This window comes from Xyrauchen texanus, chromosome 24 (genome assembly GCF_025860055.1).
Source record: "Xyrauchen texanus isolate HMW12.3.18 chromosome 24, RBS_HiC_50CHRs, whole genome shotgun sequence".
NCBI classification, from domain to species: domain Eukaryota; kingdom Metazoa; phylum Chordata; class Actinopteri; order Cypriniformes; family Catostomidae; genus Xyrauchen; species Xyrauchen texanus.
The window spans coordinates 11,087,826-11,111,224 of record NC_068299.1 but is presented as its reverse complement, the minus strand read 5'-3'; the positions used below and the strand labels follow the sequence as shown (position 1 = coordinate 11,111,224).

Below are 23,399 nucleotides of genomic sequence, written 5' to 3'. Positions count from 1 at the left end.
CTTTCATCTACCTGGCTCGTTTTTGGAAGGCAACAGCCATATTTCACAATCCAAACAATTCTTGATGGATAAAATCAAGTCCCGTTCTACAGTCTTTCTCTGCGAATATCCTGTTGCACTCTGAAATATGTTCAATGGTTTTCGAACAGTTCTTCGTGTTGACTTTAATTATGAACTGATCCAATCTTGTTTGTCCACAGGGGATGGAAGAGGCGATGCGTGCAAAGACGATTTTGACAATGACAACATTCCAGACATTTTGGACGTCTGCCCTGAGAATGATGCCATCAGTAACACTGACTTCCGCAAGTTTCAGATGGTGCATTTGGACCCCAAAGGAACTACCCAAATTGATCCCAACTGGGTGGTCAGACATCAGGGCAAAGAGTTGGTTCAGACTGCCAATTCTGACCCTGGCATTGCAGTTGGTGAGTGTGTGAGCATTCAGAACAGTCAATCTGAATATGATTTTTACTTGATATAAATTAATCTTCTTAATTACACTTTAGGTTTTGATGAGTTTGTCGCTGTGGACTTCAGTGGCACTTTCTATGTCAACACTGACAGAGACGACGATTATGCTGGGTTTGTGTTTGGCTATCAGTCAAGCGGGCGATTCTATGTTGTAATGTGGAAGCAGATTACACAGACATACTGGGAAGAGAAGCCTTCAAAAGCCTTTGGCATCTCAGGTGTTTCTCTGAAAGTGGTCAACTCCACCACGGGCACAGGGGAGCACCTGCGTAACGCCCTGTGGCATACAGGGGACACTCCTGGACAGGTGAGACTCGCTCATCAGACATGATAAGGAAAACACGGTATCAACATGAGCAAACGCCAATCATTCACAAAGTTCTACACATCCCCTGTCCGTTGTGTGTTCTTTACTAAGTTTGTTGGCTAACTTGGTAACGTTTTCAGCTATTATTAAATGTTTTGAACACATTTTGGCCACATATAAATCCATTTAGCAGAATTCCACAAATTCTCTTCTGCCTAGGCCTGCTTATAATTGACATCTGTAAGCATTTATAAAAAGCTTTTTTCAAACGAATCTCTGCATTTGCTTTGACAGGTCCGCACATTGTGGCACGACCCTAAAAATATTGGCTGGAAGGATTACACTGCTTACAGGTGGCATCTCATCCACAGACCCAAGACAGGATTCATCAGGTGATGAACAGAAAGCCCTTAACCGCATAGACAGCCATAGTGATCTTATAAATGTCTGCCAAGTTAATAGATCTATGTTCTTTTTCTCCAGAGTGGTGGTTTATGAGGGGAAACAGATCATGGCGGACTCAGGGCCAGTTTATGATAAGTCATTTGCAGGAGGGAGATTAGGACTGTTTGTGTTCTCCCAGGAACTAGTTTACTTCTCTGACCTCAAGTATGAGTGTCTAGGTGAGTAGATTAGCATTACAGAACTTGAGCATGCAAGTGTAAAGGACTGCTTTTTTAGCACAAGAACGTGTTCGTTCTAAACGGTCTCTAAGAATAATGTGTATAGACCCATTTAACACTTTGTCTAATGTTGAAACCCCCAAAGCAAAGCACTGGTAAGGTACCTTGTGTCATAATTAATGGCATAAGAGTGAGAGTTTGAATTTATTTCAACATTCATTTTTAAGAAATGTTCCATATTTTATATTATTATTAGGTTGACAGTTTTACAAACTGCCTAATGAAATAAAGTCCGGTAGCACTTTATTTTACAGTACTGTTCTATATTTACGTACTAAACAACAACAGTAATTACTAGTTACTAACCCTAAACCTACGACCAACCCTAACCTGAACCCATATAAAGTACATGTAGTTACCTAATATTACTCTGTACTTTCTTGGGTAATTACACCAAGTATACTGACAGAACACATACTGTAAAATACAGTGCAACCGAAAGGCCTGTATTTCCAAAAAAAGATGCTGCTTATTCAATACCAACAAACTCCTTTTAATTCTTTTCTACCTTTCAGATAACTGAGCAAGAAAAGAACGAAGCAGAACCTGTAAAAGACTATAGCACAACAACATACTTGCACACTTTGACAAAACACTAAAAACCAAAGACTTTGGAGATCTGTAGACATCACAGAATGACATGGACCAACAAACCAAACTATCCTGAGGATTAAGAATGAACATGTATCGCAAGCGCATTTATAGGGATAGCTGTTTTGTGCTGTCACTCAAGTCAAAAGAAGGGTAACGTTAATAAAACATGAAAAACAAAAACACGTGTTTGTTTGTTTCCCAAAATGTACAACATTTTTAGGAAAACCAATTACAAACCTCAATTTTCTGACTTCCTGTGTAGTGTGTATTGTTACATTGTGCATCATTTTCTTTGGATTTGCTTTTGTAACGGACACATCTTTTTCTACAACCCTCAATTCTAACAGGGGCTTTGGGTTTGAGCATATAAATGTTTTAGAGACCTTTGAGATGAAGATGTTTATATTAAGACTGTATCATAGTATTTATGACTCTTGCATTTCAGTATCAAGTTTATGTCTAGTTTTTTGCAGTGCTTTCAGAACCTAGACATTGTAAATACTAATTTATTTGTTAACACTGACAAAATTTGCCTATTGCAGTAAGAGAGATTGAAGAGATTTTAATTAGTGTGCTTATAGACATTCACTATACAATGTCATGCCTATGCAGTTTTGTATTATTCAGTACTTGATAGAATTGTTTTCTAAATGTGAGATGGAAATGTGAGTATTTTGTTTTGGACCCCTGATATCACACTGCATTTGCTAACTTTAACACAAACTTGCTGGTTTTGAACCACCTTTTCCTTTGAGTGTCTTGTATTTTATGCTTTTTATCATAGAAAATGTTATGGGACTAAACATGAAACTTCATAGGACTGAGACTCTAGTTTATATATCAATACATACATTGTATGTAAATTATGTTATTCGTTCAGTCCAGAATGTTACTGAGCCTTAAGATTCATTTATGTGTTAGTTTTTTTTTTCATTACCATATTTCATATTTTTGTAACAAATAAAAAGTACGCTTTTGATTTGAAAGAAACAGTCCACCCAAAATTGAAAATTCCCTCATCATTACCATCCCAGATGTGTATGATTTTTAGAAAAATATCTCAGCTCTGAATGGTGGCCAGAAATGTTAAGCTCCAAAAAGCACATAAAGGCAGCATAAAAGTAATCCATAAGACTCCAGTGGAGGGGGGCCTGGGTAGCTCAGCGAGTATTGACCCTGACTACCACCCCTGGAGTCACGAGTGACTCCAGCCAGGTCTCCTAAGCAACCAAATTGGCCCGGTTGCTAGGAAGGGTAGAGTCACATGGGGTAACCTCATTGTGGTCGCTATAATGTGGTTCTTGCTGCCAGTGGAGCTCGTGGTGAGTTGTGGAGAATAGAGTGAAGCATCCACACTTGGTATGTCTCTGCGGTAAAGCGCTCAGCAAGCCATATGATAAGATGCGTGGATTCACGGTCTCAAGACGCAGAGGCAACTGAGATTCATCCTCCGCCACCACAAGGACTTAGAGCGCATTGGGAATTGGGCATTCCAAATTGGGGAGAAAAGAAAAAGGAAGACTCCAGTGGTTTAATCCATGTCTTCAGAAGCGATATGATTGGTGTGGGTGAGAAACAGATCAATAAGTAAGACCTTTTTACTATAAGTTCTCCTCCCTGCCTAGTTTGTGGCGATATGCACGAAAAAATAGTTTTATAGTAAAAATAATTATTTAAATATTGATCTTCTTCTCACCTAAACCCATCAAATCACTTTTGTGATTTAACCTCTGGAGTCGTATGGATTACTTTCATGCTGACTCTTTGTGCTTTTTGGACCTTCAAAGTTCTGTCCATTATTCACCATGTACCTGCATAGCTGAAATTATCTTCTAAAAATCTTTGTTTATGTTCTGCATTGGTAAGAAAGTCATACACATCTGGGATGGCATGAGGGTGAGTAAATAATGAGAGAATTTAATTTTTGGGTGAAGTATTCCTTTAATAATCCCAAGAAACCTTGTAAAGTTTTCTAAAATTGTTATTCTCACAGTTTTCTCTGTTTCGCCTTTTTTCCTCTCCTTAAATAAACAATTTACACAGTTTTCCATTTAGGACTGGTGCTTTAGAAACCTTCCAAATATTGTACAACATCCTTAACAGTATAATTATGTTCTAGCAATGATTTCCCATCGATTTCATAATTCATAATTTAACAACAACTGCACGTATTTCCCTCAAATGTTATGAAACTTAAACGTAAAGCATTAAAAATAACCCCCAACGGGTGGATTCAGTTTGAATGCGAAAATATTATAACAATATTGAATGGCTCCATACAAAGATGACTGTTGAACAAACATCCCTCAACAACATACTGTACAGACATTATCCAGCTACATTCTTTCCCATGGTTTACATCGCATTTGTAGACGCCTTTTTGCATTTCCATTGGCCTTTGTAATCCCATCACAAATTTTGACCCTCTTTTTTCTTGCGTTTTAAAGGTTCCAAGTCTTTTCTGATCCCAAAGTCCACTATAAAACACCAATTGGCATTATGGGACTTGCAGCTGCTCTACAGCTGATGCCAACATACCACTGATATGCTGTAAATGCGGTTAGACCAAAGAGAAATAAATATGCACATTTTACAATCCAAAAACTTGCTTAAAGGTACAGTATAAATACATTAACAGACTATTGTCACCAGGCCAGGATATTGGGATTAGTTCACCTAAAAATGAAATACTGTCATAGTTTAATGACCCATTTAACTTTTTTCCTCCATGGAACACAACAGGAGATGTTAGGAACTTAAACTCAGTCAACAATCAATTTCATTGTATGGAAAAAAAACAACACAATGTAAGTGAATGGTGACTGACGCTGTCACTCCCTAACATTCCTTGAAGGACATTTTTGGTTATTTTACTTTAGGCCATAGAAATCATCTTTATTATGATGTCAGCAATCATCCTTGGTTATGTCAGTGCAGAAAAGGAAAGGAAAAATGCAGACTAAAGCATTTTCGAAGGCTGAAAGGGCACTTTCATTTTTGCCATTTTACAGCCGGTTGGGTAAATATTGTGGATATGCTTGACATTGCTGGTTGAGTTTCAGTTTGCTGTCAGAAATATTTGCTTGTCTGAGTGCAAGGGTCAAGGAGCTGATCATACATTCTTGGTTATGTTGGGAAGGGTATCTCTCAGTGTTCTGGATAATCACATGTAAATGTGAAAACATAAAGTAGTTTCCACTGGACTGGGCTGGAAGTTCAGTAGCCTGTGTGGGAAGTAACAAACTGTTTCCGCTCCTGAATATAAACCAGCACCATTATGACATTGGCACTTGTGACTGCTTGAGTTAACTCAGCTGAGAGCTCTGCCAATGCTTCTCAGTTACACTGAAACATAAGGGTTTATCTATGACATTCAGGCTTGTTCTTAGACTCATGGGTGCTGAAAAGTCTTGGACTGACTCCACTCGCACATTAACCTTATCAGGTTCATGTTCGGTACAGCCCATCAAGTTATAACTCTAAAAATGAATCATTTAAAATCAGGTCAGGTCTTAAAGAATGAACAGAGCAACATGGATGTTCATAAATTAGTCCTCCTAAGGTGCGGCAAGCCAAAACCCATGTTTTTCCAGAATTGAATGATTCTCCAACTGATGGGGGCGTGTGCCTTCACAGCACAGGAGCAAGACCTCCCACTGTGACTAAACCGCTGCTAGACAGGATTTTTTGAGTCCCCCATGATGCCTGTGTACCCAAACAAATGGACAAAACATGGAAAAATAGTCACTGACTGTTTATTTAAAGATGAAACAGATACCTCTGTCAAAAATGACAAATAGTTATTTTCTTAAGTCTGAGGACATCTTATATTAATGGTCTAACTGGTAAAAATAAACACATTCAGTCTTATCAGTTGTTAGTATACATGACTTTGTACTAAAACCATGTTAAAGGAATAGTTCACCCAAAAATTATAATTCTCTCATCATTTACTCACCAGATGTGTATGACTTTCTTCTGCTGAACACAAATGAAGATTTTTAGAAGAATATCTCAGGTCTGTAGGTCCATTCAATCGTGTTAATGGTGGCCAGAACTTTGAAGCTCCAAAAAGCACATAAGGCAGCATAAAAGTAACCCATGCAAGTGGTTAAATCCATGAATTCAGTAGAGATATAATAGGTGTGGGTGAGAAACATAAATATTTAAGTATTTTTTTAATGTTTTTTACTATAGCTGTGTCTCGAGTCCTCCGGAGGTTGCATTTGTTGGCCGAATACGTCATCAAGGCTGATTCGTTTCAGAAAAGCGAGTAGGACACTTCGGAGGATGCACTTCGGTGTATTCATCGTGGGAACTCACAACCCTTCTTTGCTTCAATGGAAATGAACATCATTTGTCTGAAAAAAATTATACCAATTTGCCCAAAAATATGATGTTCAAGCGATGTTAATTCCCGAGTTGAAGTACCTCAGTAGATGGGTGCAGAGTATAAAATTATGTATAATAATAGTAACATATAATTAAAATAAAGTATTATAGACTAAATATACAACCGTAAAATCTATTGTCTTTTCTCATTATAAATATCCTAAAATGTACCTCAAACACTCCCTTCCAAAGACACTTCCCTTGTCACTCGAAGCACTCACACGTTAAAGAGAGGCGTGTTGTCATAGCAACCATGATACGTTCTGTTTCCATTTGTCCTACCAAGGCCGTCTCATTTAAATGGGGCTTGTTTTAAGAAGGACGCTCTGTATACGGCAGCCTTCAAATGACATGTCCTAGCTAACATGCAGGCTTCAAAAGGAGACACAGCTTATAAATCTCCACTTTCACCTTCTTCTTTGTTTGTTGTTGGCAATTTGCATGTTTTGTGCATATCGCCACCTACTGGGCAGAGAGGAGAATTTATAGTTAAAAAGGATTTAAATATTGATCATTTTCTCATACACACTTATCACATATCTTTAGAGGATATGGATTAAACCACTGGATTCGTATGGATTACTTTTATGCTGCCTTTATGTCCTTTTTGGAGCTTCAAAGTTCTGGTCACATTCACTTGCATAGAATGGACCAACAGAGCTGAGACTTTCCTCTAAAAACCTTTGTTTGTGTTCAGTAGAAGAAAGAAAGTCATACACAACTGGGAAGGCATGAGGGTGAGTACATGATGAGAACATTTTCATTTTTGGATGAACTATCCCTTTAAGGAACAGCTTGACTAGCACACTAGGTCAGTGAATTGGGGGATGCTGAATAAAGAACATCACTGACTGCAAATGGATGAATGAACTCAACAATAATGCACTCTCGCATAATTGTCAAGGGAAATAACTAGGCTAGAACATTTTGTGAATGTGTTACAGAGGCAAGTAAATTATTTGTACAATGACGACCTCTACTGGAAAATATTTATTTTCCCTGTAAATCCTGTATGTATGTGAATGTGTGTTAAAAGCAAATTTATAAATATAAACATAATAATAATAATAATAATAATAATAAATTTTTACCTTACTGAAACGCTTGAAATTTTATTGTAATAAAATTTTATAAATTACCGTATTTAATAAAGTAATACCTTGTTTTCTGGCGCAATCAAATACAGTGATAAATGGTTACATGATTAAAAGTGATTGTTGTCAACTCTTCTCAACTCTGGCATAAGGATTGTAGACTTTTTTTGATCAGCATCACACCACGTACCTGTTTTGTGATGAAAACAAATCTGCTGAACTTTATAGCTACTGTAGATCTAAATGGAAAGACCAGTCATATGTGCACAGGCTCACGTGTCTTCTTATAAACTTGCTGACCTTCCGAGGGGCTTTTTAAGGCCTTCTTGTTTACAGATCCAATGACTGCGCTCTTGAGTAATCACACGTGGGCACAGATGTCAACAGATCGTAATGGGTGCGCAATCATGACACAGTAATAAAGCTACTACCTGCTTAATTACAACAAAAATAAATTCCTAATTAACCAATAATCATAAATACATTTTATTATTTTGAAAGTAAACAATGTTAAAGTCAACAGAATACGATTTCTTGTTTTTTTATGTGTCAGCTGTGTCATATCGAGATTTGTTGCCACATTGAGAAAATAATTTACGACTCCTACTATGGTATAGGTTTATAAAGACATTCCTATAGGAAGGGCGCAAAGCAGCATAACAATATTAATTTTCAAAACCAAAACATTACAGTAGAATGTTGTTGTTATTGTATATGTTGTTGGGTTTTATTTGTATTATTTATGAACAGTACAGGAGAGTTAGCCTTATAAAACATTACATAAAAACTGAATACATGAAATAAAGCAAAATTACAAATAAAAACTATACAAATAAATGACAAAAAATTACAAATATAAAAACACAAATAAATTCATAATTAAATAAAACACATTCAGATAACACTCCTGAACAGTTCAATGAATCAATAAATATTTGCAAAAAAATAAATAAAAATAGATAATAATTAAATAAAATTCCGTTTTTTAGGTAGAACACAAGAATCCTAAAATAAATGTATATAAAGACAGAAACGCCAAAAGCTAGTTTCTGAAGTAGTAACCATGCATTTTGTATATGAGATTGTCCACAAAGGCTTAACATTTAAAAATGATAGGTCTACTTCACACCTAATATCCCAATTTAAAAACAATACAGTCCTAAAAAAGTTTTTATTAAAAACCTCTTTTACAGAACCTATTTTCCCAGTTAGAATCAATGTTGTTAAAAAACATCGGCCTGAGGCAATTCACAGTCATGAGCACTGCCGTCTCCATAGTAGGATACGTAGGATTTGTTGTCCCGACAACAGTGACAAGTCTTAATACTATCTTCTTGGATCTGAGCCTATACACCGTATACTATTATTATTGTTGTTGTTGTTTTTTTATTTATTGTAATTTTTTTTATTGTACTATTTGTATATAGCAACAAAAAATGCGTGCGCACCATATTGTGCACTCACGCGGTCAGGTGGAAGTGACGCACAGTGAGGAGGGTGGAGTTGCAGCATGTGTGACTGAAGGGAAACAAATACATGGAGCGCCCGTATGGAAGTACGATGCATGACAAGCTGTCCTTAAAAGAAGTGCAAAAAAATTTTTTCCGAGACTTCAGAAACGGTGTGACCGATGATAGTGCGCGTCTTCCAACAAGATATCAGTACTATATTGTGGTTTTTACGTTTACAGTAATTCTGTAATTGTAAAATAATTATCTTTCCATCTCAGAAGCTCATCTCTATTTGAAAGATATATATATATTTATTTAATTTTTTTTCATGACTGTTTCTAATATAATCGAAGTGGAGGAGCCACATTTGGGGGAGTGTAATATGAAAAAGGAGGCATTCGAACTATTGGGGTTTGTTCCTCAAAAAGATATAGTTTACAACAAGCTTCTGCCTTACAAGAACAAATTAGACGAGGAGTCCAATGAAATCTTGGCACAAATCAAAGGAAACCTCGGCCGAGCCGTCCAGCTCAGAGAGATATGGCCAGGTGTCTTATTCTGGACGAGGAAACTTTCCACGTAAGTACATCCACGAGGTTCATCCAACTTTATCCTGAACTCACCCGTATGTTTTGTTTTGTTACTAGTGTTTGTAAGATAATTAATCATAATCTTAATAAATGCCATTTTCCATCTTGACATAACTTGAAAATGTGATGTTCATATTTAAATTCACTGTTAGAGGAAGCACTGAATGACCCCTTTGTATTTAGCAGGATAAAGCAGGTAAAAATAGCTACGTTTTAAATAGAGAAGAGCCCTGACTGGTGCCGCGCATGCGCAATGAATGACTTTGTTTCACTGTCATTTATTTACACTTATGTGTCATTGTTCAAACAAAGAAAAACTATAGGGTGTGAAATGTGATCGCTTTGATAATGATGCATGTACGAGATTTTACACTGGGGTTATCGGTTACCTTGTTGATGTTAATAGTTTTTAATAAATGATTACCGATTATTGACATAAAAATAGTTTACTTCGCCAGCAGGATGTTTTGATTGTTTAAACCGTATGATATTTAAAAGAAGCAGTCATTTGGATCCTTCATTAAGCAAAGGAATTGACTAGATTGTAACAAGCCCTATTTTTTCCATTGCAAAATGACTTGTTTTCCCCACTCAGTGCTATTTCAAGAGCACAACAAGCACAAACTGTCACTGATGTCAGACAACGTGTGACTATGAGATGCAATACAGGGCTCTGTAAATAGTAAACAAACATGCACAGAAATACTGTACTTAGTTTCATCCGAGAATATGGGTAAAACAAGACACTACATTATTCCATGGAAAAATATTAATGGAACTTGTGGATTACAGCAGTAAAAATCACAATCACTCTCAATGAAAGTTTCTGAGTTCTCTAAATCTCTCCAGTTTGACTATCTACACTTTAAACCCAGCATTCATGCCATTCCCATGTTTGAAGATCCTCAGATGACCTTAGTTTTGGCCTCAGTGTTTGTGCTGGCTGTGGACTATGTGTGTGCAAAGGTTAGGTTTTTAGGACAGTTCGTGCTTCATCAAAGCCAATCTAGAGAACATCCCAAAACACACTCTTAGCAAACCACAAGCATTGCCAGCCCAAGCATGGAAATGTTGCTATCCAGGTCTGACCTATTTTAAGCTTTTGTGTCAGGTCAGACAGGAGTCAACTTCCTTTTCAATGGAAAGCAAGCTTCAACAGCTTGACCTAAATCATGTCATTAAAATTATTTATTTTAAGGTATCGTTTATAACTTTTAGCAAGTATATCCAAGTTGACATCATTTAAAGGGCAATCCAAATTAAAATGTTTCTTTTAATCATTAAAAGATACAATTTCTTTAAATTATAATTTGAATACTTAACCTCCAAAAATCCTTCCTTGTCTTTCAGGTACATGCGATTATATGGGAGGAAATTCAGCAAAGAGGACCATGTGCTCTTTGTCAAGCTGGTCTACGAGCTGGTCACCATTCCCAAACTGGAGATCAGCATGATGCAGAGCTTCGCCCGTCTCCTCATCAGCCTTCTGAAGTAATATTGATATTTTACTTGGGCATTTCTGTAGTAATCTGAAAATTATTTAGCCATGCCTATAGATGTGGCAAAATATTCTATTATTATTCTATCATTAACCTGTTAAAGCTCATTTACCCCACCAATGGGCCTGGCTTCACTTTTATTTAGTCTAATATCACATTTACTATATAGTCTGCTGTTCAAAATTGTTATTAATGTTGACAAATTATTAATCTGTACATACATGTAGTAAATGCACTTCTACAGGTAAAAAAAAAAAATGGACGGTTACAGTCCTGGATGTTGATTGACTTTAAATGTCAGGGACTACCGTATTAGCCGTGACAATATTCACATTATACTGCTGCATGATTTGTGAATAAAAAGTAGTAGCAAAACAATAGTTCCATTTAAATTGTTTTGTCTTCCAGGAAGAAAGAGCTGCTTTCAAGGGAGGATTTGGAATTGCCATGGCGACCCCTGTACGAGCTGCAGGACAGGATCTTGTACTCAAAGACAGAGCACCTCGGCCTGAACTGGTTTCCCAGGTACATGCATTTCCCATTCAAACTGTTCAACAGGGACATTATTGAAAAGTGGATTACAGCAGCAATATCTATCTATCCCTTTAAAGGAATAGTTCACCCAAAAATGAATATTCTTTCATCATTTACTCACCCTCATGCCATCCCAGATATGTACGACTTTCTGTATTCTGCAGAACATAAACAAAGATTTTTAGAAGAATATCTCCGCTTTGTAGGTCCATACAATGCAAGTGAATGGTGACTAAAACGTTGAAGCTCCAAAAAGCAAATAAAGGCTGCATAAAATTAATCCATAAGACTCAAGTGTTTTAATCCAGGGATCGAATTGGTTTTGAGTGAAAACAGACTAAAATGTAACACTTTTTTTAACTATAAATCTTGACATCTGCTCCCTAGCACCATCTAGCGCTCTTCACATGCATCAAGCACTAGGAAGTGTAATCAAGCTTGAAATAATGTTTGTGCCTAGAGACTGCAATGGCAAGGTGTACAGTGAAAAAGGAGTTACATTTTGAGTTTTATAGATTACCTTTTTGCTGCCTTTAGGAGTATTTTGGAGCCATTCACTTGCATTCTATGGACCTATAGAGCAGAGATATTTTTCTAAAAATCTTATCTTCCTTTGTTATATGCATCTGTATATCTACTGTTTAAAACAGGCTTACCAACAACACGTGTTTCAACAATTACTTACATGCAGTCACCTTAATAACGTCCATTCCAGCTGCTTGCCTGTCACAGGTGGCATGCTCTGTCCTCTTAGTTCTTAGCACTGGTGCTGATGTTAAGCATCACATAAAGAAATGTTGGCATAATAAGGAGGAAGTGCTGAGAGTGTACCTGTGTTTTCTTTCCCTTTCATGTTCAGTTCTCTGCGGCCACGCTCTTCCTCTAAGTACTTAATCGTTAAACTTGCTCAGAGGTGGTAAGAACCATGTTACTTTGTGTCAATATATTAAAGGTGCACTCAGTAATTTTTTTGTTTACATTTTGTTGGCTGTTTTTCATTCTGGTGATGTTTGACTTTATACTGACTCCTATTGGTGTGGATGCATGAAGTTTTTGTTTATTGGATGCTTTACATTGAAGCCGTCTGTATTTCTTTATATATATATATGGCATCAGGCTTCATTGCATTGTGTCTTTAAAATGTACATAGGTTGTGTTTGTTTTTACAGTATATGGTTTGATTTTTCTTGTTTTGTTTTGATGTACTATAATGAATTGTAAAACTCCTTGGAAAATAATTTTATAAAGTAAACATTCTTTTTATTGTTATTATTATGATTGATTTTGTATTTAGGCAACAGATATGAGTGGTCTTCATCTCATTTGGGTGTATATCATTTTATATATATATATATCCAATGAAATTTTAAAGGAATATTCCGGGTTCAATACAAGTTAAGCTTAATCGACAGCATTTTTGGCATAATGTTGATTAACACAGAAAATTATTTTAATTTGTCCCTCCTTTTCTTTAAAAACAAAAAAAATACAAAATCAAGGTTACAATGAGGTATACTAAACTATTTTTGGAGCGTTTAAAGGCAGAAATGTGAAGCTTGTAATTTTATAAAAGCACTTGCATTATTTCATTTGTTAAATCTCATGTATTACTTGAGCTGTACATTTGTTTAAGTCATTTTAGGGTTTGTTGACATTACATCATCATGGTAACGTAAAATTGGCTATAACTTTACACAGAAAAGGTTGGTAAGCGATTTTTATCACTCTAAAATTATTTTAACCCCCCTGGGGTCGGCAAACGCGCCAGCGCGTTTTGCTGTTTTTTTTCACATAGCAGTAACATAGACTTAAAATACTCCGTCATTTATGGTCATATAAATACAATCAATACATGATTATAAACTATAGAGGGTCTTCTTTTTTTGTGTACACTCATATTAACATCAAAACCTTGTGTGTTTTTTTTTAAATAAATAAAATAAAAAGGGTAAGCTTTCAGCAGTCTCTGTGTTCACGATCATATTTCAGAAACACGTCACTAAAATTAACTTAAACTCCGCGAATTCTTCTCACACAAACATGAAACATATGTCTAAAGAAAGCTTAAAATGTCTACTTTTAAATAAAACAATTCAAATTTAAAACAAATATTCTCCTGCAATACAATCTGTTTGAAACAAAGCAATGTACAGTTTTTACCGGTCCATCTCATTATCTGTAATGTGATCCCACCCACCAGCAGAGCGCGCCATTCATACGCTAATGTGCTGAGGCGATCAAGGGAAAAGTACACGCCCCCGACTGCGAGATTTGATGTAAACAAACACAACTCAACTTTTCTGCGTGCTTGTAACGATACACAGGCGATCAAACTCTTGGCTATTAAGGAAGAGTTAACATTTTTCTCAGACGAAGAGGTGGACATTTGTATTTTGAAGAGAGATTTGTTCCAGCAGAGGATACAATTTCAAACGAGTAAGTCATTTAGTTTTCATTAGCTGACATGCTATTTTATATAAACATGTACATATTTTACTAGTGGGACTGTTTCCAGACAGGATTCAAAGTTTGACATTTGACATTCAAAGTATTGACATGTCCTAATAGGCAAGTTTTAGTTACATGTAAATGTTGTTATTTACATTGTATGCTGTATGATATAAATATGATATGTAATATGATATTAAAATATAATCTAACATTCATATTATTTTTATGTGTTTATGCTGACTCGTTATCATCAACAAAGCTTCTGCTTGCAAATATGTGTTCAGGTTAAAATGCACTTTAAATATGCCCATATTAGAAAATCAGCTTATTATCATATGTATTTTGGATCAAATAAACGCAGTCTTGGTGAGCAGAAGAGACTTCTTTTAATGGTAGTGTAGGTCTAAAATTAAGTAAAGTCTTTATGTAAAGAAAATATATAGTCAGATTACTTCTTTTAACTTAAAACTTGATTTTGATCATTAAGTCTCCTCACATTCATTCTCTTTCTGTCACATTCCTCATTGATGGGCCCAGAGGAGTGTCCTCATGTGTGAATCTCATCGATATTCATGATCGTTCACGCCTCCTCGCATATTACCATTCAGCTCTAAAATTGTCACACAAAAGTTAAATGACTATATTGTTTTGTATGAATGAGAGATCAGGATGATTTTCACATCATTTTGTAGCAAAACTCTAGGCTACAAGATCCAGTTCTCAAAAGTCAAATGTTTAGTATGTTTAGTATGTGTTATATGGCCTTATTTCAGTGACTTAAAATTTTCGTTTTTTCAAAAACCATGCATAAACATTATTTTCTCAAAAATACAAACCTGTCCATACATGTTGCTCACATATTATTGTAGCCCAGTTTGTGCTGAATACAGCGTTATCAGACTTTAGCCATTAATATGGTTTTTAAGCAACTGAAAAAAGCACAAATATCAAGGCATGTCAAAACTTCTCCAGGGCCCAAAACACCCTCAGACCCCAGAGGGTTAACATGGATATTGTTTACATCTTGCTCCTGTACTTTTAAAACAGTGAGTATTTTAACGTTCAAAACTTCGCCGCATTCACTTCCATTGTAAGTGCCCCACTGTAACCCGAATTTTTGCTTTTTCTTTTAAAAGAAAAGGAGGGACAAGTCGAAGTAATTTTTGTGGTAATTGAGCTTTTGTTGATTGAGCTTAAATTTATTGAACCCGGAATATTTCTTTTAATTTCTTTTTCTATAAAACGTTTTATGATGAAAAACTACTGAGTGTACCTTGGACAAATATGATGCATGTCACATTGCAAAAAACACTGGCACCTTGACACAGGCTGTTGGACTTAAATTGTCCAACCCAATGCTGTTAGCGGGTCCCTTCTGTCCGCTCTCACACAATTCAGTGGCATGCCAACACATTATTGTATTGTAAATTGTTCTTGAGTGTTCAGTCTGTTTGTGGCATCCGCTCCTCAGACATCTGATACTCCAGTGTCCTTGTTGGCTCCCACTACATGGGCTGAAGGTCACATTCTTTCCTCTTTCTGAGCCAAGGTGAAAGATTACTTTGGCCCATTTAAAAACAAAAGCAATCAGATTCAGTGGCCTTGTCTGGGTGTCATTTATCTGCAGTTTTTGGTGACACTGAAAGGCTTGTTTACATTTAGCTGTAATTTATGGTGCATGTGTTTGTTGGGTTTCATCATGTGGTGAATGTGATTTGATGTGTTGGTTTTGAAGGTCAGAATTTCATGAATTAATCCATGCACATTAGATGCAGGATAAGGGTATTTATACAACTTAAAAAGAGCCTTGTTGGTCTGCTTCTAAACAGCATTTAGGTCACAGTTGGCCAGTCAGACCCCAATATGTCCAACTATGCACAGCTTTGATCAAAGACAACTAACCCAATAAACTAAAGACTCAAGTGGAGTGGTGGTGGCGTAGTGGCTAAAGCACATAACTGTTAATCAGAAGGTCGCTGGTTCGATCCCCACAGCCACCACCATTGGGTCCTTGAGCAAGGCACTTAACTCCAGGTTGCTCCGTGGGGATTGTCCCTGTAATAAGTGCACTGTAAGTCGCTTTGGATAAAATCGTCTGCCAAATGCATAAATTTAAATGTAAATTTCCCAATTTCCTCTGCCACTGGCCTCACCAGAGCTTTCCCTTATGGTAGATATTAAGATGGGTGTATGAAAAGAGAGATTTGTAATGCATGAATTGCAACTAACTAAAAGCACTAGTGTGTTGACCTTGTTCATAGTAGAAATGTTTACAATGGAAAGTGCAGTTAGTCACTTGAATGTGTCTTTTCCATTTGCAGCTCAGTGGAAGCAGTTTTAAAGGCCTTAATCAAGAACTGCAGGCCGTAAGTACATTCTTCTGTTTCATTTTGTTGTGGCAGATGAATATCTTCATGCAGATACTAGTAGTATTACTTAAATCGTTGCAAATTTACAACAATTGAAAAACATATTCAAATCAATGGGCACTGTAACCAAAAGGCTCTGAGCCTCACACACTTTACTTTATTTGTTTACCTCTTGTATGATATGACATTTAAAGGGCTAGTTCACCCAAGAATGAAAATTCTGTTATCTGCTCACCCTCATGATATCCCAGGTGTGTATGACTTTCTTTCTTCAGCAGAACACATTTGAATAAAAATAAAAATATATCTCCGCTCAGTAGGTCCTTAAAATGCAAGTGATCAGACATCTGAAGCTCCAAAAATCATAGACAGTCAGCATAAACGTCATTCATATGACTCTAGTGGTTAAATGAATCTCTTCTTAAGTGATGTGATTGCTTAAATAAAATTGAATTCCTTATGAAAACACCCCTTTAGGTACATTTATTTAAATACTTTAAATTACATTTTTATTTGTTATTATATAGATTTTTATATTACTTCATTACATAGATAAGCATGCTTTGATGCAGTGCTAGGAGATTTGCATTATATTTTGAAATACATAATGTCAGATATTAGCTTTTTTTAAACCCCAAACATTTTCAAACTCACAGCACTATATTCAGTAACTCTAGTTATCATCCTAATTTGGCTTTATGGGTGTTTCCTGTCTCTGGAAGACAGAAGTGACCCAGGATCAGTCCTATCCCACTTCAACATGAGGTCAGAGAGAATAGTAATATCCTCCAACAGTAGATCCAACAGTAGATTATTGTAATTGGGATAAGATTGTGCAATACTGCCTACTTTTATAGTGGTTATTTTAACATTTCTAAGAGAAATGAAAAGACAGGGGCAAAGACATTCTTAATGGTGTAATGGCTTTATTTCCACTTTAGAACAGTCATTTTAGACTTCGAGTCTCCAGCAACCATGTGGAAGTTATCATGGGTGAGTCCATGTGAGGCTGCATGCTAAAAGCTCCTCTCTGGCTCATCTGGGATTATAGGAAAGGTCATTATGAGTCTTGTCAGTGAAGGCCATACTCTTAGAATGTGAAGATAAGACACTATTTTCAGATTGATAATGAGTTGGCCAGTTGATGACTGACTGGAACCAATGTGAGTTGTGAATAACTGTATATGTTCAGAGTCTTTAAGAGACTAAGACTGATGGACTATAATCCTTTTATGAAAGCACTTTAACTAGTGCTTGTTTATGCAGCTTACAGTTTCACAGGGCATTCAGATACAAGCCAGTCTATGGTATGTCCACATTTACATAGCCAAGTAAGTATGCGTGTGTGTATGTATGCACAGATATTTCCCTGAATCAGCCACACAGGAGATGCTGGATGAGTGGAAACCTCTGATGTGTCCATTTGATGTCACCATGCAGAAGGCGATGGGATATTTTGAGCTGTTCCTTCCCACCACTCTCCCCCTAGAGCTGCATGAAAAGGGCTTCAAGTGAGCACTGCCTGAACCACATTAAGACACACTTACATTCTGCTTTACCTCTCACAGTCACTACCATTCACCTGTCTATTGGACTGAATTAAATAGACTATATCATGAATAATGCTTTAAACAGATTAGATGGTCAGGGATGATATATAGTGATAAAGAATTATAAAATAATGAATATATTTGGTGTTTCATTTTGAAAGGAGTATAATATAATGTAGTTTGACAAAAAAATGTTTTCCTTACTACTTCAGCCTGCAACCAATACAGAAATCTTGTATTTGATTTACTTTGTTTTACATCACCTCATATTTCACTTAAAACATACAAAATAGAGGATGTAAAAGTTTGATAAGGATATGGTCTTCCTAAAGATAATATAAATTGAATTCATGGTCGTCTTGTAACTTTCTGTCACATAAATGGATATTTAGTGAAGACGTTTGTGTGTCTACAGACTTTGGTTTGATGACTTAATCAAGCTCTGGGTGTCTGTGCAGAATCTTCCAAGCTGGGAAGTGGTGAGTATAACTGATCTTTGAACTGTGGATTTCTGTGCAACCTCAGTGATGTCACAGTATCAGTATTAACCTCTTGTTTTTTCTGTTCCAGCATCTTGTCAGTCTTTTTGCAAGACTGGCAAATGACAACATTGGTTACATAGACTGGGACCCATATATACCCAAGGTGAGATGGTCACCTGTTTGATACTTGCTGTGAAGGGACTGTCCGTTTTCAGTATCATAAGGTTTCTTTTTGTTAACACTCATGTGCACTGTAGGCCATTCAGTCCAGATCTGATTCAGTGTTCAAGAGCGCATGATACTTTGTAAATCTTTTATATCGTGTTTCTCACATTCTTACATTTGTTTGCAGATATTCACTAGGATCCTTAGAAGTCTTAATCTTCCTGTGGGCTCTAGTCAGATGCTGGTGTCCAGATATTTGACAAATGCTTACGACATCAGTCATGTGGTCATCTGGATTTCTGCTTTGCTGGTCAGTGTAAAATTTCCGCACCTCCCTTTGAAAAATTTGCTTTTAATTGCGATTGACATGCCTTTAATTCTGTGATGAAACCAATTGTGTAATCAATTTGGATCTTTTTGACATGATCTATTGTGGATCGTAAGCAGAAATCTGTTTTTAATTGTCTCATCATGTGCGGCGATCTTGGTTTATGTATGAGTGCAATTGTATTTTAGGGAGGGCCCAGCAAGCAGACACAGACCCAGCTCAGTGGATTTTTCAACAGTATCGCCTCATTTTTCTACCCTTCTAACCATGGCCGCTGGCTGGTGAGTCCCACAATAGAGAGCTCTCATAATGACTAGTGTGCATGTATTGAAAAATGGCTGGGCACTATGATGGTACATGGTACATTATTACTACAAGAACGACAAATAAACATGAAAATCTTAAAATGCACAATGTTATGTGTCCCCAAGACCTACAGGGATTTCAAAACACAAAAGTTTAGTTGTTTACAGTTGCTGTGCAATGTCGCAACTTGCCACAATAATATAAAGAATTAAGCAAATTGACTATTTTACAAAAGCTTGGAATGTGGCTTATCCAATCTAGAGTCCAATTTAGAGTCAAAAATGAAAATTCTCTCATCATTTTCTCACAATTTTGCCACCTTGGATGTGTATGAATTTCTATCTTCTGCAGAACACAAATGAAGATTTTGTTTATGAATATATCAGCTCTGTTGGTCCATTCTATGCAAGTGAATAGTGGACAGAACTTTGAAGCTCCAAAAAGCACATAAAGGCAGCGTTAAAGTCATTCTCACTACTCTAGTGGTTAAATCCATGTCTTTAAAATGCCCTTCACCAAACATATGTTTGACTGAGAAAGAGGTCAAAGTTTTTTTTCTTTCATTATAAATTCTCCTCCCTGCCCTATAGGTGGTATTATGCACGAAGAATGTGAATTGCTAAAAAAAAAAAGGAAGAAGAATCTGAATGTGAAAATGGAGATTTATAGTAAAAAAAATAAAAAAGAGTATTTATCTGTTTCTCACTGACACCAGTTGTATCACTTCTTAAGACTTGGATTTAACCAAAGGAGTCATATGGATTACTTTTATGATTTCTTTATATTATTTTTTGACCTTCAGAGTTCTGGCCACCATTCACTTGCATTGAATGGACCTACAGAGCTGAGATATTCTAGATTTTCTTCTAAAAATCTTCAGCAGAAGAAAGATAGTCATACACATCTGGGAAGGGATGAGGGTAACATGCGCTCTATTTGGTTCATTAAAGACCAGACGTGCTGCTGCATTCTGGATCATTTGCAGAGGTCTAATTGCACATGCAGGGAGGCCTGTAATGAGAGTGTTACAGTAGTCCAGTGTAGTTATGACAAGTGACTGAACAAGCAGTTGTGTGGCATGTTTAGAGTGGAAGGGTCTTATCTTCCTGAATATTGCAGAGTGTAAATCTACATGATCGTGTGGTCTTTGAGATGTGGTCTGTGAAATGTAGTTTGTTATCGTTGGTTAGCCCTATATTTCTGACCGTTTTGGAAGGCGTTACTGTAGTTGAACCCAGCTGCACGGTGAATGTTGTGTTCAACAGCAGGGTTGGCTGGAAAGACAAGGAATTTGTTCTTTGCTGGATTAAGTTGCAGGGGATGTTCCTTCATCCAGGCCAAGATGTCTGCCAACCAGGCAGCCATTTGAGCAATTACTGTGGTTTCATTGGGCTGGGAAGACAAGTAGTGCTGCGTGTCATCTGTGTAGCAGTGGTAAGCGAAACCATGTGCCTGATTCAAACTGAATGATGGTCCCAGTGATGTTGTGTATATAGACAAGAGAAGTGGCCCAAGCACTGAACGCTCAGGTGCCCCAGTAAGTAGCTGATGTGGCTTGGACACCTCACCTCTCCAGGCTACCTTGATGGACCTAAAAGAGACATATGAATTAAACCAGTCAAACACAGTTCCTGTGATGCCCAGTAAAGTGAGGGTGGAGAGTAAGATCTGATGGTGGACTGTGTCAAAGGCTGAAGATAAATCCAGTAGAATCAGGACGGATTATCTGGATTCAGCTTTCGCCTGTCTCAGCGACTCAGTGACAGACAGCGGGGCAGTCTCGGTGGAGTAAACTATATACTGTAATTGGATTATCTGGTGGGAAAAGGCATTTCCACATGGTTATTTAATATATTATAAATTTGTATCTATCTAAACACTTGCCAAAATATCAATATTATGATATACTGGATCATTACATTACCATGATAAAAAAATTAGACATACCGTGGTATAAGATTTTGGTCATACCCCTCACCCCTTTATTGAAATCTAAACATAACATTTGACCAAGGTATGAGGGCCACAATGCTTGTGGAAAATGCTGGAAAAACATGCAGAACAAAAAAATACTTGTTTGTTTGCCAACATATCAGTGATTGATTCTATTGAACATACATTGTTTTACAACATTATAATGTGAAACTGTTGAAAATGAATGTCAAATTGATTGTCCTTATAATCATATCATGGGTCTTCAGTTGCTGTCCAGATTTTAATCTCTCTCCCAGAATGTTTTAAAAGCCTCAGACACGAGAGCCTGCAGCTGTGTCTGTTTAAACAGTGCTGTTATCAACTATGCATGCTATGCTTTTTCTAGCAACATCATCTCACAGACCACTGGGCAGCTTGTTTTTCCATGGTTACATGTTTTCATTGTCTCAGGGAGACATCTAGTTTCGAAAGCTTTGTCCTTGTGTTGGTGTCACATTGCAGTGTTGATATTTTGTGCCCCCTCTGGGCCTGCTGTTGATGACGTGTGTATTGTAACTGTGGAACATCTGATTTGTTTTAAAAGCCTCCAGAAAGTATTCTTCCTTTGATGCAGATGAATTGTGTGGTTTGTGGTGGGCATCACAGGGTACAGAAAGTTTTATGGGAGGAATGAACACGTCAATGGCCACCAAACTCCCCCATGGAGATGGATTTGTTAAACAGGGAACTAGAAGTTGGAACTGCCTACAGAAGACAATACAAGCTCTAGAACAACAATGTTTATTAACCCATCCACAAAAATCATGTTTGCTTTTATTACTTCCAGGGCTCAATTACACATTTGTCTCCTTAGAAAATTAAAAAAACATTTCTCATAATTTACCCTCATGACATCCCAGATGTGTATGACTTTCTTTGCTCTGCTTAACACAAATTAAGATTTTTAGAAGAATATCTCAGCTCTGTAGGTCCATTCAATGCAAATGAATGGTGGCCAGAACTCTGAAGGCCACATAAAAGTAATGCATATGACTGCTGTGGTTAAATCCATGTCTTCAGAAGTGATATGATCAATATTGGAGTTCTTTTTTTACTATAAATCTCCACTTTTACATTCTTCTTCTTTTGTTTTTAGCTATTCACATTCTACAATACGTGCATTTCACCATCTACAGGGCATGGAGCATAATTTATGGTAACAAAAGGACTTCAATATTGATGTCTTTCTCACATACAACTATCATATTGCTTCAGTATACATGGATTTAACCACTGGTGTTGTATAGATTACTTTTATGCTGCCTTTTAGTCCATTTTGGAGCTTCAAATTCTGGCTACCATTCACTTGCATTGAATGGATCTATATAGCTGAGATATTCATCAAAAAATGTCATTTGTGTTTAGCAGAAGAAAGTCATACGCATCTGGAATGGCATGAGGGTGAGTAAATGATGAAAGAATTTTTATTTTTGCCTAAACTATTCCTTTAAATCCACAATTACAGACCCATTACAGATGTGCAAGCAGAATGTTTGCTCCATCAGTCTGTTCCCCAGTTATAATAATATCAATATGGTTGGAGCCATAGCAGAGGAATAAATTAAAAGATATTATCATATTGTGAATGTTTTCCATAATATCAATCAGTTACATTCCTGTTCAGCACATACTGTATATGAATAGCTAATTTTACTCCATTCATCACCAGATGAAACTAATGAAGCTTCTTCAGCGTTTGCCAGCCAGCGTGGTGAGACGTCTACATCGCGAACGTTATCGGACACCAACGTGGCTGAGCCCTGTTCCCGAGAGTCACCGCCTGAGCGAGCAGGACATCACTGACTTTGTAGAGAGTATGAAGCAGCCTGTCCTCCTGGCCATGTTTAGCAAAACCGGCAGTCTGGATGCTGCCCAGGCCCTGCAGAACCTCGCCCTGCTCAGACCCGAGCTAGTCATTCCACCAGTGCTCGAGAAGTGAGTGTTAAGTGTTTGTGAGATGTTGATGTGTTATTGCTGGGGAAAAATGTGGCTTAAACCAGCCTAAGGTAGTTTGCTGGTCTTAGCTGGTTTAGGTTGGTCACAAGAAAGCTGTTCCGCTGATTTACAGGCCTGACCAGCTAAAACCCCATAACCCAATTAAAACCAGCCAACAGATCAGCCTCACCAAGCTGAGAGACCAGCAAACCAGATTTGGC

The 23,399-nt window shown here is 37.0% G+C and overlaps 2 protein-coding genes across 7 annotated transcripts in view; both read left to right on the top strand.

The window, feature by feature from the left end:
- thbs2a (thrombospondin 2a) overlaps positions 1 to 4,097 on the top strand; it is a 37,582-nt gene extending 33,485 nt beyond the window's left edge. For 2 of the 3 annotated variants that reach the window (XM_052089874.1, XM_052089873.1), the window contains 5 exons: positions 201 to 428; positions 510 to 781; positions 1,076 to 1,173; positions 1,265 to 1,404; positions 1,980 to 4,097. In XM_052089874.1, coding sequence (XP_051945834.1) covers positions 201 to 428; positions 510 to 781; positions 1,076 to 1,173; positions 1,265 to 1,404; positions 1,980 to 1,987 — 746 coding nt within the window. In that variant the 3' untranslated portion in view covers positions 1,988 to 4,097. Of the gene's footprint in view, positions 1 to 200; positions 429 to 509; positions 782 to 1,075; positions 1,174 to 1,264; positions 1,413 to 1,979 lie in introns of those variants that run through there. The other variant, XM_052089875.1, reaches the window with a different exon arrangement.
- A 4,980-nt stretch (positions 4,098 to 9,077) lies between these two features.
- LOC127617651 (proteasome activator complex subunit 4A) overlaps positions 9,078 to 23,399 on the top strand; it is a 47,829-nt gene continuing 33,507 nt past the window's right edge. For 2 of the 4 annotated variants that reach the window (XM_052089671.1, XM_052089673.1), the window contains exons 1-11: positions 9,078 to 9,574; positions 10,936 to 11,076; positions 11,493 to 11,609; positions 12,478 to 12,534; positions 16,391 to 16,435; positions 17,800 to 17,949; positions 18,404 to 18,467; positions 18,559 to 18,633; positions 18,823 to 18,945; positions 19,152 to 19,244; positions 22,913 to 23,178. In XM_052089671.1, the coding sequence (XP_051945631.1) occupies positions 9,324 to 9,574; positions 10,936 to 11,076; positions 11,493 to 11,609; positions 12,478 to 12,534; positions 16,391 to 16,435; positions 17,800 to 17,949; positions 18,404 to 18,467; positions 18,559 to 18,633; positions 18,823 to 18,945; positions 19,152 to 19,244; positions 22,913 to 23,178 (1,382 nt within the window). In that variant the 5' untranslated portion in view covers positions 9,078 to 9,323. Of the gene's footprint in view, positions 9,575 to 10,935; positions 11,077 to 11,492; positions 11,610 to 12,477; positions 12,535 to 16,390; positions 16,436 to 16,672; positions 16,690 to 17,799; positions 17,950 to 18,403; positions 18,468 to 18,558; positions 18,634 to 18,822; positions 18,946 to 19,151; positions 19,245 to 22,912; positions 23,179 to 23,399 lie in introns of those variants that run through there. The other 2 variants (XM_052089672.1, XM_052089674.1) reach the window with 2 other exon arrangements.